General features: G+C 42.1%; 1 protein-coding gene across 1 annotated transcript in view; it reads right to left on the bottom strand.

Moving 5' to 3' along the window:
- The window catches only part of LOC145393548 (BDNF/NT-3 growth factors receptor-like), a 107,294-nt gene that overhangs the window by 65,448 nt on the left and 24,941 nt on the right, over positions 1–16,905 (bottom strand). Inside the window, exon 6 of the mRNA XM_080267699.1 lies at positions 13,254–13,645. Coding sequence (XP_080123825.1) covers positions 13,254–13,645 — 392 coding nt within the window. The remainder of the gene's footprint in view (positions 1–13,253; positions 13,646–16,905) is intronic.

Genomic DNA, 16,905 nt, shown 5'->3' with positions numbered 1-16,905 from the left:
GCTGAAAAGGGTACTGATGGTGGATGAGGCTAAAGTGAGTTTTCTGTGCTGTATTACACTTCTAGCAGAGGATCACGAAGTCTTCTGTTCGTTTACTTTTTCCGACTAGATTAGGAGCACTAATTCTCTTCAATTAATCCTCACTTCTCCTGTGGTGCTGTAATGGGACGCCTTCATGTGGTGGTACCGGTATAACCCGCCGGTGGAGCTGCTTGGCTATACAGACGTCCCTCCATCTCCTACCTGTCCCCCGAAAGAGGATGGTAGACCGCGAAGAAGGGCATCTTTGGCCTATGGTTCACCGGGTTCACGTTCAGATGAGCCTTGGATTCAACTGTTACCACTATAATCTTCCTTTGTTAGTGTTTTGCTTTTGGAGATGACATTATTCAGCATAGAACATTCCTGTTGTAGTGAAGGGGTTAGAAGTAGCATCCATTACCTTTAATACAGAGAAGTCTTTTTTCATCATTTTTTGTACCACCAGGCGATTATATAAGACACTGGAAGGACTTTTGGTAGAGTTACAAGGACTAGGCTTAGCGTCCCCCACTAAACCACCCCTGTCTATTCCACCTCCGCACCGCTTGTATTTTACCCACAATTTTTACGTCGCTTCATTCTTTACTACAGGTATGTGCTGTGAGGTAAAGTAATCCTGCGGGCTTGAATGGTAAGGGAATGAGTGCGTGGCCCGTTCAATTTGGCGTGGTGTTGATTAGTTCTCTCAGTTTCATGTTTTTTTTTTTCCCTTAGCTCTCTGTACTCTGCTTCATTACACTTGTGAATTGGAAAAGATTCAGGATAATGATGATGATGATGATGATGATGATGACGAGGAGGAGGACGCACTGTGCCAATCATTTTGCCCTTTTGATATCAGAGGTCTTTCCACAGCCGAATAAAATCCGAATAAAGCAGTTTTGGGGCAGCAAGAGTAATATGAAAAAGACGTTCTAGTACTTAAAGGTAATTGGAGACTTTTTACGAGCAAGCCCTGTCACTGTAAGCGGTCTTATCCAGGGCTGGACAGAGACGTCCGGGAGAAGCAGGAATGAAACTGTAAGAAAAAAATATTATTGGAAATTTTAAGAATAATAAGTTTAGGGTCCGTAACTTCACCACCACCACCTTGTAGTTCACCCCCACACCTATTTTACCCACAGTTTTACGCATTTTCCATTTTTACCTCCCATCGCTACGAGAGGTCTTGCGGAAGCGGAGTGACTGTTTTGGGGCAGCAAGAAAAAAGGCTTCATCATACTTAAAGGTGACTTTTTCCAACTCTGTGAATACTAGGGGGTCTTTCCCGAGCTGAGGAAACAAAACAAAATAAAGCAAAGAACAAAAAAAGTTTCCCGGTGGCAAAATAAAATGAAAAGGTGTCACCGCGCTCGGACGGGACTTTCTGACATATTTACGATCGCTTCCTTATTGTAACTTGCCTTAGCAGGAAGAACTAGAGACATGAAGAGATTCTACACTATCCTTTCCTTCTTATTACTGGTGGTGGTGGTGGTGGTGGTGGTAGTAGTAGTAGTAGTAGTAGTAGTAGTAGTAGTAGTAATTTTAGCAGTTCCAACCCCAATCTCATCTGAACGTGAACCAAGTGGACTGCAGATTAGTGTTAATCTTCTGCAGTTCACCGTCATCCTTTGGGGGGATAGGGAGAGAACTGAGAGACGTTTGTATAACCAGCTTCTGAGTCACCCAGTCATATCAATGCCACCACATGAAGGCGTCCCTCCCCAGCATCGTCCTTCCTGCTAAAACAAATATATCACTATAAACATACGATAATTTTCCTCTCGTTAGCAATAATTAGTTTTGTAAGAGGAACAGGAGGCATGGGAAGACTCTGCACTGTCCTTTTCTTAACCTTCCGGGGACAACAAATCACTGCTTCGGCAGGAAATTGGTCTCACATTACATTTGTGGTTCTGGACGGCGAGCTGGAAAAAAGTCTGTCTGGCCGTGATAAAATGTAATGAAAAAAATATCATAGTACCGAAGAGGATTAAAAGTTTAGAGCCGTTCACTACATCACCAACGTCCATTCCATCCACGCTCCACTCTTACGTTACCTACCTCTTCATACCTAGTTTTGGTTGGAGATACTCTTTCAACTCTTTTCTGAACAGGAGAATGTTAGCTGAATAAGACCGCGTGGCTGTGGCACGAGTGAAATAAAATGCTTAATAGTAGGGAAAATGCTAAAGGATTTTTATTTTTTTAGCCCACTGAGCCTGGGGTTACTGTTGTTACTGTACCTTTTTCTTTATTTTTAATGCCGTCCCTGGACGATTATATTCATCTCAGGATAGGCTTGTTAAACTGGAGGGGGTGGGGTGTTAGACTGAGCATTAACAAGCCCTTTCAGTGTTAATCAAATCGTCTGGAAGCAGCAGGAGTAAACTGAAAAAGGGCGTCATCCGATTTCAAGAGAGCCGTTCACTGCATCCCCATCACCACCGTCGACGTCTGTGCAATCCCCACAGTGCTTATTTTACACACAGCTTTACGCCTACTTTCCCTTTTTTCACTGCAGCTCTGTGATGTGGCATTCGCTTTTCACTTTAACTATGGAAGACTATCTCCCTAAGCTGAATAAGACAGTTTTTTTTGGTAGCCAGAAAAATATGAAATAGGCGTCTTTGCATAAAATCACCTGGCAATAAAAAAAAAAAAAAAAAACGCTACTAGAGATCTTCCTTTACTGTTTTGAAATCCACTTGTAAGAATAAAATAAGGTAGATGTCCTCGTATTGAAAGGGTTTTTATGAGTCGTTTCATAGCCTCTCAAAACCACCACTACCACCACCACGACTCCCTGCTAATTCACCATCTGGCCACTTCTTATTTTACCTCTTCCTTTACACCCACTTTTGTTTTTTTTACTGCAGGTATGTGCTCTCGCGCTCTTCTAATCGCCTTCAGTACGAGAGATCTTCCTTAAGCTGAATGAAATCTTCTTGAAGGAGCAGTAATAACAAAAGGTAAAAGTAAGATGTTATGATATTGAAAGGCTGAATGGAAATTGCTTCTAAGCCCATCTCCACGAGGCGTCTTTCAAAAACTGTGATATTATCGTCTGACTGACAGGAGTTAAAAATCAGTTACCGTTTTTAACTAAACCGCCGCCACCGCCGCTGCCTGTTTCACAGCCACCTATTGTACCTTTAATTTATTTTTTAACTACAGGTGTTTGCTGTGGTGCTTCCTTAACCTCCTTCATTACAAGAGATCTTCCAAAAGCTGAACAGAATCTGCCGGACAAAGCAAAAAGGAAACAGAAAAGAAGTAATGGTAAAGGGTATAACGAAGATTATGATTTTCTTTACTCCATCAGTACATGGGGTCTCATATATTGGAATAAAAAGAAGTCTGGTGGGAATCATCTAAAGTAAATGGGTCAGTCAATTTAAGTGGGCTCCTACGAAGCCACCACCACCGCTCCCGCCGCCCTGTTCGCCACCGATTATATTTCACTACTCTTAATTTTTTCTTAACCTCAGATTGTTTTTGCGTACTGTGCAAGCCTCGAATAACCGTAAGAGCAAAAATGTAAAGGTAAAACCACCATCATCGCTATCCACTGGAGGGGAAAAAAAAAAAAAAAAAAAAAGGGAAGCATGTTTTATTTGCAACTCGAACGCTAGACAAATTTTACGTGTACCCAATCCCAGTCGCCTAGAAGTAACGTGGAAAAAAGTTTGGCTTCACAAGTTTTATACTATACCTTTTTTACCTTAGTTACTTAGGTGGACATTTGCATCATCTTTATTCTCATGGGATGAGCACTTCTATCTTTTATAGAGAGGATACTTGCTTCTTTTTATTTTATAGACAGGACACGTGTATCTCGTGTTTTATAGCTTTTTCTTTTGTATTTATTTAGGTTAATAATTTTCTTGATTTTTTAACAGAGTGAACATAAAGAACTCCAGCCTTTGGGTCTTTCTTTGCATTTTTTCTTCTTTTTCTTGGGGTAGGGGGGTCGACTCAAGTATGTTTTGGTTTTACGGCTTTCATGGATTTGGAGAAAGCATATGACAGGGTGGATAGGCAAGGATTGTGGAAAGTATGAAGAATAAATGGAGTAGATGGGAAGTTGCTGAATTCTGTGAAGAGTATGTATGATGGTGCTAGGATGGTGAACTGAGTGAATTTTTCTCTTTGAAGGTTGGGTTGAAACAGGGATGTGTCATGTTTCCATGGTTGTTCAATCTGTACATGGATGGGGTAATAAAAGAGGTACAAGGTAGGGTAATGGATGTTGGAGTGGCCCTGGTGAGAGAGGGTAGCGTTTGGAAACTCCCTGTACTGTTGTTTGCAGATGATACTGTGTTGTTGAGTGAAGACGAAGGGGAGCAGCAAGGCTTGGTGGATGAGTTTGGGAGAGTGTGTAAGAAACGGAATCTAAAGGTGAATGTAGGGAAGAGTAAAATGATGGTCTTTGAGAGGGGTGAAGTCAGTGAATGTACAGCGAGGTTGGATGGTGAGGAATTGGAAAACGTGAGTACGTATAAGTACTTGGGTAGTGTGATGAGTAAGGCTGGAGGTTTGGAGGGTGAAGTGCTTGAAAGGGTACAGCAGGGAAGAAAGATTGCAGGTTCCTTGAACGCTAGTGATAAGAAACAGGGAAGTGAGCATGGAAGTGAAAAAGTTACTACATGACAGTATTGTGATACCAACTCTAACGTATGGAAGTGAAGCTTGGACGTTGTTGGAAGGGCACAAGTCAAGAGTGAGAGCAGTGGAAATGAGTTATTTAAGAGGAGCCTGTGAAGTCACATGGAGAGACAGGCTGACAAATGAGGATATAAAGGAGCGTTGTGGTGTGGATGTGGATGTGATAGGAAGCGTTAGGAGGAATACACTGAGGTGGTTTGGCCATGTGGAGAGGATGGAGGGTGAGAGACTGACGAAGAGAGTGTATGTGAGTGAGGTGGAGGGGGACAGGGGGAGGGGGAGGCCGAGGATGAGATGGAGGGATGGGGTGGAGAGGTATATGAGAGAGGGGGGTGTGAGTTGGGAGCAGGGCAGTGAAATGGCGGGGGACAGGGCGACGTGGAGGCGATTTGTTTGTGGCCACCCCGAACGGGATTGAGGCGTCTGGCAATAGATAGATAGATAGATTATTTTATCGCCTGACCATCTGTATCTTCTGGGCTAGTGGTGGGGTGGATGGAACGGTGGATGGGGTGCTGTGTGGTTCGCGGGTTTGTGGAATTAAATTTGACATCACTATACACTGCTGCCCCGACACGCCACAAAACAGCCTCACTACGCCTTAACACCAAAGCTTAATGTGGTATCCTTGCGTATCAGGACAGAGACTGGAGGTTTTATAGTTCTTTCACCTTAACCTGGCCCAGATTTTCGTTTTTTTGCAGCTTATTTCGCGTAATTCAGTGGCAGAAAAACATAGTAACACGGCTCAACATCCTTTCTCAAGTATTTTATGAAGATAGAATACGAATTAGGAGGGTCAAGTGCTGGTGAAAGGAGGAGACTGATTGTGGTAATAAGGTTTCATATTTTAATTTTATAGCCTGAACATTATTTTGGTCATATTTTCTAGGTTTTCATCTTTTTAGTGTATGGATTGAACATTTGATTTTATTCTCTAGGCATGCGCATTTTTATCTTGCACGAATGAAGACTAGACCCCGCACGATATTATTCAACTGAGAGTGAATATAGGACCCTAAGGGATACGCATATTTCTAGGTTAAACACTTGATTTGTTTATTTTTCTAGGCTTGCGTCATTTTTTGGCTTCTAGGCTGGACACATATGAGTAAGAATACGAGTGAAATAGGCAGAATGCACGTAATTGGAAGAGCCTGAGAGCGTTAGTAATGTTCCATATTTTTAACCCTTGAATCCCCTTTATTCTTTAGACTCCCATTTTCTGTCTCACGTGCCTGAATGTGAACACGGGTGAGGCAGGTAGAGTGGTAGCGCTGCGGGCCGGCTCATCTCTATGGTAATTGATTCTCACAGAGGGCGGGCCTTGCGGAGCGGCCTATATGACGGAACCGTGGGATTTTGAACGGGATGATGATGCCTTTCAGCGTATTCGGGATGAGGCGGGGATGATAGAGGTAATGTAATCCGTCTAGGCTTGTCAATTTTGAACATGATGATGCGTTTCATTGTATTTTGGATGAGGCTGGGATGATAGAGGTATTGTAATTCGTCCAGGGTAATCATGTATTCTAGATAAGACAGAAATAATTGGATAAAAGTAATTGCCGATATGACGGATGCATGGGATTTTGAACGTGATGATGAGTTTCAGTGGATTCTTGATAAGGCGGGAAGGATAGAGATAATGTAATTCATCTTTGCTTATCAGTTTTTAGTATGATGTTAAGCGTCAGTACATACTAGATGGGACAGGAAGGATAGCGGGAAAAAGGATATCATTGTTATCAATACTGGACGTGATGTTAAATTTAAGTATATATACTGTATATTCTGAATGAGGTTGTAATGGTGGAGATGAAAATAGTGAAATGAATCTTGGCAAATCGGTTTTCAACATAAGGGTAAAGTTCGGTAAACTGTGGATTAGACAGGAATAGTATAATATATTCCTATCTATTAGCCTGCTAATTAATAGGCTCATCAGGAGCGTAGCAGCCCGGAATTAGCTGTTGTCCAGGTGTTGATGGAGAGTGACCAGTCTCTCTCTCTCTCTCTCTCTCTCTCTCTCTCTCTCTCTCTCTCTCTCTCTCTCTCTCTCTGTGTGTGTGTGTGTGTAATACAGGAAAAGTGTCTCCTTAGCTAAGTGAAGTCGTCCAAAGGTAGCAAGAAACAAATTACACCATCGGAGTGAAGTGGTTAAGCGACCCTAGGAGAGACACCAAAGTTAGTAGTGAAGGTAGAAGGTCGCCAGGTAGGAGGGTATTGAGAGGAGCCGTCAAACTTGGTAATTATTCACGTGGGTGGCCGGATAACACCACAGGCCACCACACCAACACCCCAGCACACTGCCAAAAGTTTCAGGTCATCCCTAGTCGCATACAGGTATCTCCCAGGTCCCGTTTCGTCTCTATGTATCTATTATAGTTCATGTATATTAACTAGACGGAGATTTTCGTCCTTTTGCAGCTATTTTCCCGTAGCTCAGTGGCGGAGTAGGACGATACTGTGGCTCTGTATCCTTTCCATAGCTGTTCTTCGTGAATAACACCTTATTCTGGTGTCAGTCTCTCGTTATAGCTGAGCATTTCAAGACGGAAAGATGGTAGTTTTACGCCTAGTTAAAGTGAACAGAGTATAGGTAACCAGAATCTCCCATCTCTCCTCCATTACCTCTCTTCCAGCAGTCTCCCAGTAACACTCCGATTCATTGTCTGCCTACCAAGGGCAGTCAGGTCTCTCCAAATTCGCTTACAGGTATCTCTCGGGTCATTATTCGTCTCCATATATCTATCTGGTAATTTAAGTCTATCTATTTTCCTCTCAGTTTATCTCTCTGGTGACTTCATTCTCTTAAATCTCTCCCTTCTCCCCTCAGTCTGTCTCTGGGTACCTCATTGTTCCTCGTATCCCTCCAATGAGTCTCTCTGGTCAATTCTTTCTCGTATATCTCTCCTTTCTCCTCTCAGTCGGTTTCTCTGGTCACTGCGAGAGATCTCACCCAAGCTGAATGAAGTAGCGTAACGTAAGCAAGAGTTATACGGTATGGTGGCATGTGGCGGTGTAGGAGGACTACTGGGCCTTGGGACAGGCCACTGTCCCCGAGAAATAGGCCCTGACGCCTTTGCCCAGAGTCGGACACATTAAAAAATAAATAAATAAATAAATAGGAAGGAGCACATGCAGAGAGCGCCACCCGAGCCCACCAGTTGATGAAAGGGCTGTTCATTAAATCTTTGTCATTTGACGACCTTCGACCGATTGCTCTCAGTTTCGAATTGCTTCACTGATGCCCAGCCCTTCACCATTCCACTAAGTTTGGTCCAAATAGCATTAAAGTTCACCTTGCCGTGTGACCTTGACCTTTAATTTTTCTCAGCGATGTTGACCGTTAATCGGTCTCTAAATCGAATCCCTTACGCTGATCCTTACATAGAGTCTGGCCTTCCTCGGATGAAAATTCAAAGTTGATCTTGCCCTATGACCTTGACATTTGACCTGTTATAAAAATAGTCAACCATTGGCTAATCCTCGACCCTTTACCAAGTTTGGTCTAAATCAGATCAAAACTTTTAAGATATTTTGTTCACCTAGAGGTATAGGGATCCAACTTTGACCTTGCCTTGTGACCCTGACCTCTGACTGATTGTTCTCAAAAGCTGAGTCCCTTTATTCTTGCCTTACCATCAGTCTTTTCCTAAAATCTGGTCCGGTTCGGATAAAAACTTAAAGCTGACTTTACTAGATAAAAATTGTGACCTATCCCTGTGACTTGGACCTGTTCTTCTCAAACAGCATACCAATTTTTTGGCTGAGATTCAACTTTTTCACGAAATTTGGTTAGAACCGGATTTAAAAAAAAAGTTACTTTGTTCACACACACACACACACACACACACACACACACACACACACACACACACACACACACACACACACTAGCTAAGTGGCAACGTTCTCGCTCGCCATCTGGTGGACGGGAGTTCGCGCCTCGCTCAGGTTGCGAAAAATTTCACTGACGAAGTGGGTGGTTACTGTCCGCCTTGAGCAAGGGGACGGGTGTGTGTGTGTGTGTGTGTGTGTGTGTGTGTGTGTGTGTGTGTGTGTGTGTGTGTGTGTGTGTGTGTGTGTGAAGGTCACAGCCTTGCCCTTAGATCGGACTATATGAGCTCTCAGCCCCTTCCGGGAGGGTAAAAGCTGACGATCACGACCATCAAGTGATCCTGACTGACCAGGTGAATTACACACACACACACACACACACACACACACAACTTCGCGGAAATCATAACCCCGCTCTCGCCTTATGAGTGTTGGTATAATAATGTAGAAGTCATGGAACTGAAAAGCTTAATTAATCGAAAATAACTATGAAACGGGGTGTGATAAACAGCTTTTGTATTCATTAATCACTGAGATAACAACACTCATAACCATAAACAAACGACGGTAACAAAGGAAAATGACCCACTGACCTGTAAACCATAAAGACAAAGATGGAAGACAGGAAATGGAACAGGAGGAGAGAGAGAGAGAGAGAGGAAGGGAGAAGATAAGAATAAAGGACTGTAGGGTAAACAGAGGGAAGGAGGAGGAAGGGTGGAAGAGTCAGTGTTGGAAGGGGAGAGGACGATAATTAAGGAACTGATGAGGCCAATTAAGCAAGATCACCGTAATTGACAATTGGGTGGGAGATGTGTATATAGGGCGGACAGGGGAGTTGATAGTTGTGGTGGTGGTGGTAGTGATGGTGGTTGTTGTGATGGTGGTTGTGGAATTTTTTGTGGTTGTTGTAATATTAATAAACGACGTGTGTGTGTGTGTGTGTGTGTGTGTGTGTGTGTGTGAAAGAGAGAGAGAGAGAGGGGGGGGGGACATGTATAGTTCATTCAATTTAACTTTGCGGAGATTTTCGTACTTTTTGCAGCCTTATTTCTAGTACCTCAGTGGCAGTATATGACAAGACTGTGGCTCTATATCCATTTCATACTACATCTGTGTGACTAGCACCGTATTCTTGTGTTAATCTCTTGTTACAGCTCAGCATTCAAGATGGAGAGATGGTAGTTTTGCGCCAAGTTAAAATGAAAAGTGTATAGTTATGGCTGTGGTGGTGGTTGGGCTGATTAATGTGGCAGTTGTGGTTTATATTAAGTTTTTGTGGGTTAATATAGATGATGAGGTGGTAGTTGTGGTTATGGTTGTGGTTGAAACTTATGGTAGTCATAGTAGATTAACAACTTCAGCCGGAGGACGTCTTGTATACCGTATTCTTGCTGCCAGTAGACGATTTTATTCAGTTTAGGAGAATTTTACGGACTAGGAGGGTTAGATATGCTTTAATTAACATATTCACTCTCGGTTTGCTGCCCTAAGATGAGGAAAATGATTTGGAGATAGCAAGAAAAAACAGTAAAAACGTCACTTTCATATATAGATTTTAGAGATAACCAACAGACGATATACTGTATATGGTTTTATGGTTGCAGTGGTGGTGGTGGTGGTGGTGATGATGGTGCAGATTGGTGCGGTAGTTGGATTAGAAGGATATTGGTAGACCCTGCATATGATGGTGTGATTGCAGTCGTGGTGGTAGTGGTTTCTGGTATGTTAGTTGTAGTATATGTAGAGTTTGTGGTGGGTACAGATTAAGGAATGCTTGTAGCTGAGTTTGACAGTTTTTGTGGGAGAGATTTTTTAGTGCATAGCCAAGTTGACAAGATGGTTGTTGTTATGGTTGTGACTGGGAACTCATGAGGTGTTGTAGTACTAGTAGTAGTAGTAGTAGTAATTATAGTAGTAGTAGTAGTAGTAGTAGTAGTACTGGTATCCTTTTACCTTAACATGGTCCAGATGTTTATCATTTTGCAGCTTTTTTCACATAGCTCTGTAGCAGAATAAGAGAATGCTTTGGCTTTAAGTCCTTTGCATGGCACTTCTTTGTTACTAGCGTCGTATTTTAATGTTAAGCTATTGTTATTACTCAGCATTCAAGGTGGAGAGAGGACTGTTTTAGGCAAAGTTGGATCGTGAAGGGTATAGCAGTATTTGCATGGTTACCAGTTGAACTGACGATGATAATTAGAAGAGTACCTACAGTATGTTGGTTAGATTGAAGTTATAATTGACAACAGCTGCTTACTGACATGGTAGTACTGTGGTTAAGTGAAATTAACGGTTGGGGTACGAGGGGTAACTGTGAGATTGGCTAAATTGGAGGGAACTGAGACTTGGAATAGATGTGGAAGAGGATGGGTTAGGATTATGCAGTGATGAGAATAGTATGAAGACAGAAGTTCAGTACAGCTTATAGAATACCACTACCATGTTGAATATTCCGTAAAAAGTGTTTGTTATAGACCTTCTAAGAAATCTTATGATAATGTATCACTGCATTATTCAAGTTGAATTAGAGCAACATGTTATTTATTTCATACGCAGCTGTGTTCCTGTGCTTTCTGACTTGCATTCACTAAACTTTAATAGCTTCATCCTTGTGTTAAGAGGAACTTCCCCACAGTTATTCTCATGATCCTTTCGTTATTATTATTATTATTATTATTATTATTATTATGGTTGTTGTTGTTGTTGTTATAATGATAATTATAATAATAATGATAATAATAATAATAATAATAATAATAATAATAATAATAATTATTATTATTATTATTATTACCCATTCCTGCCTCAGAGGGGCTCGGGGACGGGTATTGTTTTCAGTTGGTTTGTCTATGTTACTCGTTCCCTCCCCGGAGAGGCCCGGGGACGGGTATTGTTTTCACTCAGTTTGTCTGTTTATTTGTTTGTTTGTCTGTCTGTCTGTCTGTTAACAGCTTAAAGCGAAAATTATTGGTGCGATTTTGACAAAAATTACAGGTGTGATAGGCTATGACCTTCTGATCACCTGACTAAATTTTGGGCCACATTGGGCCAAGGCCTAGGTTGTAGGCCAATAAAATTATTATTATTATTATTTTTTTTTTTTTTGCATAATTCCTTTCAGATTCATCATATCGACATGAAACCAAAACCTAAGACTGCATCTTTCAAATCTGCATCCTGTAACATGCCTCACTACATCAGGGGGGTCACCCACAAGTTAGCAGTACGGGGGTTAATGTCAGGTGGGTTGGGCCTAAAATATCACACACACCGCAACTCAGCCAGAAGACAGGGCGTGTGTGCTGGGCATTCCCCAGGCCCTGTCTTCCCCCTTACCTTACTCAAGACAACCACCACCAACCGGGCTACAGCAAGGCCCGGTCTCCTCGAATGAGGAGAGAATCAACAACAACAACAACAACAGCCTAAAATATCAAATGAGCATAAAATCGTCAGTTTTCACGCGATTAACCCCAAATTTGATGTGACATCTTTGACTAGACTATCCTGTTGTGTTTATGCGTCGGCACTAAAATGACTGCCGCGGATGGGTTTGCAGTGCCTTGACACCGCTTATTATTATTATTATTATTATTATTATTATTATTATTACTACTACTACTACTACTACTACTACTACTACTACTACTACTACTGCCGTACTACTGTACTAATACCGTACTACTACTACTACTACTACAGTGAACAGGCTAAATAACAAAAATGTAAAAATTCTGTCCACCTTCTATGGCTTAGGTAGAATCAGAGTTGGAAGACCTGTGTGCAGTTGACAGCTGTTGTTATTGGTAGACGTGATAGCTTTGATGGTGGCAATCCTAAAAATATATAGATTGATGTATTTGTCGTAACTGTTTGAAGGATTATTAGCAATATTTATTCCGTAATTCTCTCATCTGGTGCTGTAGATTTTGTGATAACTTTGTGGATGTGGTGGGTCTGTAGTTAGGGAGGATGAAGCCTTTGTGACTGATGGTAGTGATATCTGGTTCTGATAGTAGTACTGTGGTGGTAATTGTCATAAATGAACAGGTAGATGTGATAGCCAGTAACAGTTATGGTTCTTTGGATAATGACTCATCATCTATGTTTCTAGTAATGATTTGGAGTTGTGATCATTATTATCGTCAGCTTTTAGCAACGTGAGGCGATATATTTTGTGCGTGTGTGTGTGTGTGTGTGTGTGTGTGTGTGTGTGTGTGTGTGTGTTGTCACAATCTCGAAAAGTTGTGGACAAATTTTCACCAAACTTTCAGGAAATAATAAGTAAGTGGATGTGCAGAAGTCTATTACTTTTGGTAAGGATTTGATCAAAGACGGCCTAATCCCAGCCGCCATTTATTGTTCAATATGGATTGGCTTTTTGTAAAACACGGGGAGTGAATTCCGTAGAGTTTTGCAAATTTTCTTCACATTTGGTTTGTAGGTAGCTTGTACCTTAACCAACAACATATTTTGGAGGGCGATTAGCATTCGGTCTCGATATGCAGAGCCAGCAGAAAATTATATGATACCGAATCATATCATTATTAGCAGATTCGGCAGAAAGTTATTACAACCGATCCATACACCATTTGACCAGACAATTACGGCAGTAAGGCCTAATGACACCCATAATAACCGGGTCCCGCACTAAATTCAGTCCCTAAAAGCCTCAAACTCAGCACATTACTCATCCACTAATCACTCGAACTCACCGTGATGGACAGGGGCAGGGGAGGCGTGATTTCGGAAACCGAGGTCGTTGCCGGGTTGGCCGTGGGTGCCGAATTCTCCCCAATAGTGGTGGCGGTCGTGGTGGTGGTGGCGGCTGTGGCGAGAAGTATGGGAGGTGGTAGCGTGGTCAGCGGGTCTGGAATGGGCTCGCAGACGACGGGTTGGGTGATGGTGGAGGACGGGAGTGGCTGGAGGTATTTCTGGGTCTCGCTGGGTCGTATACTGGTCCGGTTGTCGTTGCAGGTGTTGTCGTTGCTCGGGGGTCGTCGGGAGTGGTCCACGTCGGCCGAGTCAGTGCCATAAAGGGTCGTGACTTGAACCTCGTACTTCCCGCTCTTGGCGTGGTTCATGCTGGCGGGAAACTCGAGGGAGCCTGAGAGGGAAGGAGAGAATAAGGAGAGGTTACTGAACATTGTTGGCGGGATTACGGAGGATATATGTAAGAATATTGGAAAGAGTGTTGTTTTTGTTCTTGTTGCTGTTCCAGGCTCAAATGTCCGCAAACCCAGTGGACTCCAGGCTGAAATTGCCCTTCCCGTGCAGTCCACTATCCTCCATTCATGGGAGAGGGAGGGAGGTGAGAAACATATTTATATACGGTAACGAGAAAAAAAAAAATCCACCCGGTTATTTTCGGTGCCACCAAGTCAATGCATCCCCCTCTAGCGTGTGGGGAGTTTGCGGAGAGGTTATGTAAGATTATTGGAGGGAATGTGGAGGGGTTATGGAAGATTATTGGAGGAGTTATAGGGGGGTTACGTAAGATAATTGGAGGTGTTATGTAAGATTATTGGAGGAGTTATAGGGGGGTTACGTAAGATAATTGGAGGTGTTATGTAAGATTATTGGAGGAGTTATAGGGGGGTTACGTAAGATAATTGGAGGTGTTATGTAAGATTATTGGGGCGAATATGGAGGAGTTATATAAAATTATTGTAGGAAACATGAGGGGGTAATGTAAGATTATCGGAGGGATTATGGAGGAGATAGTAAGATTATTGGAGGGAATGTGGAGGGGTTAGTAAGATTATTGGAGGGAATGTGGAGGGGTTAGTAAGATTATTGGAGGGAATGTGGAGGGGTTAGTAAGATTATTGGAGGGATTATGGAGGGGTTAGCAAGATTATCGTAGGTACTGTGGAGGGGTTAGTAAGACTATCGGAAGGATTATGAAGGGTTTGTTATGATTATTGGAGGGAATACGGAAGATTTATGTAAGATTATGGAGGGAATACGGAGAGGTTTTGTAAGATTATGGAGGGGTTAGGGAAGATTATTGGAGGGAATTTGGAGGGGTTGTGTAAGAATATTGGAGGGAATACTGAGGGATTATTTAGATAATTGCAGGGCATACAGAATGGTTTTGTATGAATGTACTGAAGCGATAAAATCGGAAGTAATAAGTAACAGTTGTAGGGTCACCAACAATAAAGTTATATTACAACACTAACAAAGGCGACAAAACAGTTTGCAAAGTGTGGTAATGAGCTGCATTTACCCATCCACTTGTTTTCTCTGTATAATACCCCCCCCCCAAAAGGTACCATCTGACGTCACAAAGATACACGGGGAATCCGATTGGGCAGACCTTGTCACATTAGACCTTGGATTCAGCCTGCAGTCCACTGGATTCGCCTCCGGAAGAACCTGGGAGTTACAACAAAAACAACAAACAGGACTTCTTCTCCCCCCCCCCTCTCTCTCTCTCTCTCTCTCTCTCATGCTAGGCAGTTATATCAACAAGATCTCTCGTATTGAAGAGGCAAATCTTTTTAGCTCGAGATTGTAGTTGTACATTTTAATCTCGCTGCCAACAGACGATTGTATCCAACTTAGGGAAGATCTATCGCAATGAAGGAATTAATTCTTGCAATAAAGGGATGAATTCATTTAAGAAAAGGTCAGTTCTCGTACAATAAAGGCATTAATGAACAAATGTCTGACTCCTCCAGTCGAAAAGTCTCTAGTGAGTTACATAAAGTCGTCTGAATGTAACGAATAATAATTAAAAGATGAAATAAGTGCGTCTTCAGATTAGGTAAGGGAGCCTGGAGAAGATAAGGGCAGGTTATGTAAGATTACTGGAAGACTTGTGAGGGAAAGACTACAGAGAGATTATGTAAGATTTCTGAAATACGTGGAAGGAAAAAAGAGGAACTTAATGCTTTAGTACAATAGGCGTTCGCTAAGCTTATAGGGAACTTTAAGGGAGCCTGGCTTAATGTAATATTATTTTATAACTTAGGACGGATGGAATATGCTGATATTAGTATTTAAGATTATTGGGAGATGTGGGTTAAAATGGTGTTGTTACGTAAGGTTTTTTGGATGAATGTAGAGGGAGGGAATATGGAATTTAATCCGTCAATCGGTTTACTTTTCTTCTGCATTTTTCCTATCCCCAGGCTACTTTATTCAGCTTAGGAGAGAATTACTGAGCTAGAAAGTACAGTCCTCATTAACCTTTCAATATCAAAATGTTTTCGTAAAGTGAATAAAACCGTCTAGTAGTATCAAGAATACAAAACAAGTACTAAAGTACTTGATAGATGCGGAAGCATAGAGCGGCTTCACTAATCTTATGTGAGTGGAGCACCTCGTTTCCAAAAATCATTTGAGAGTTACTGACGGACAGGCTCGCTCCTAGAGACTTTCGCATCTAAAAAAGAAAGACTTACCCATAAAAAACGTTCCCATACTGAGGTAACCGTCCGAGAGAGATAGAAGAGTGTGTCTGTAAGAGTACTGGAAGACTTTCAGGAGGGAGAGAAGTAAAATATGTAAAGGTTTGGCAGAAGCCATGAAGTGCTTATCTCGGTTAAATAGGCCTTTGAACCTGTGGAGGGTTATTAGCCCACTGTGCTGGGATACAGCCGCTACATTAGCCAGGTTACCACAGTTACCTCCTGTAGCTGTTACCCTAAGTACACTGCGTATTTCATTTACCATCCCACAATGGGTGAATGAACACCTGGGTGGAGTGGCGTCAGGTGCCTTCACCAGGATTCAGGCTCTGGCGCTATCGTGCCGGAAGCTTCGGAGCAATGCTTATCACGCAGCTGACACGGCGCGACGGTGGCCAAGATGGATGGGAGTATTGACCCCTTAACTTCGGTGGCTCTCTCTCCTAAGTTGGAAAATGTGTGTTTGATGGTAGCAGGAATAAAATAAAAAAAGACAACATTATACAGAAGGAGATTACGAATATTGGTTCCAACTCCTTCACTACAAGGAATCGTTTCAAATCTGAATAATATCGCGTGAGGGTAGCGAGATTAAAAGAAATGTCCTCGTACTGAAAGGTTTAAAGGATGACGATGGTAGTATTGGTAAGGAAAATAAAAAGGGAAAGGACGATAGAAAGAAACGAAACACTTAAGAGTAAATTATATAAGAAGAAAGGGAATACGGAAGGAAGATGAGAGAAAAACGAAGATGATAATTTAAAAAGCTATAAAGCGAAATCTTTAGAACAGCTAGACGGTAGCCAGAAGGAAAAGAGACAAGGAGAAAATTAAAAGTGATTTTAATAGCAAGAGGCAAATCATCCAAAGAGGAAGACGGATATATCTATCTATCTATATATCATCAGCCACTTGAATGTCCACTGCAGAACCGGCCTATCCCGACTGA

Source organism: Coenobita brevimanus, chromosome 24 (assembly GCF_032717465.1).
Source record: "Coenobita brevimanus isolate Jiangsu-jjx chromosome 24, ASM3271746v2, whole genome shotgun sequence".
Taxonomy (NCBI): Eukaryota; Metazoa; Arthropoda; class Malacostraca; order Decapoda; family Coenobitidae; genus Coenobita; species Coenobita brevimanus.
The sequence above is the reverse complement of the archived record's forward strand: the minus strand, read 5'-3'. Positions and strand labels throughout refer to the sequence as shown.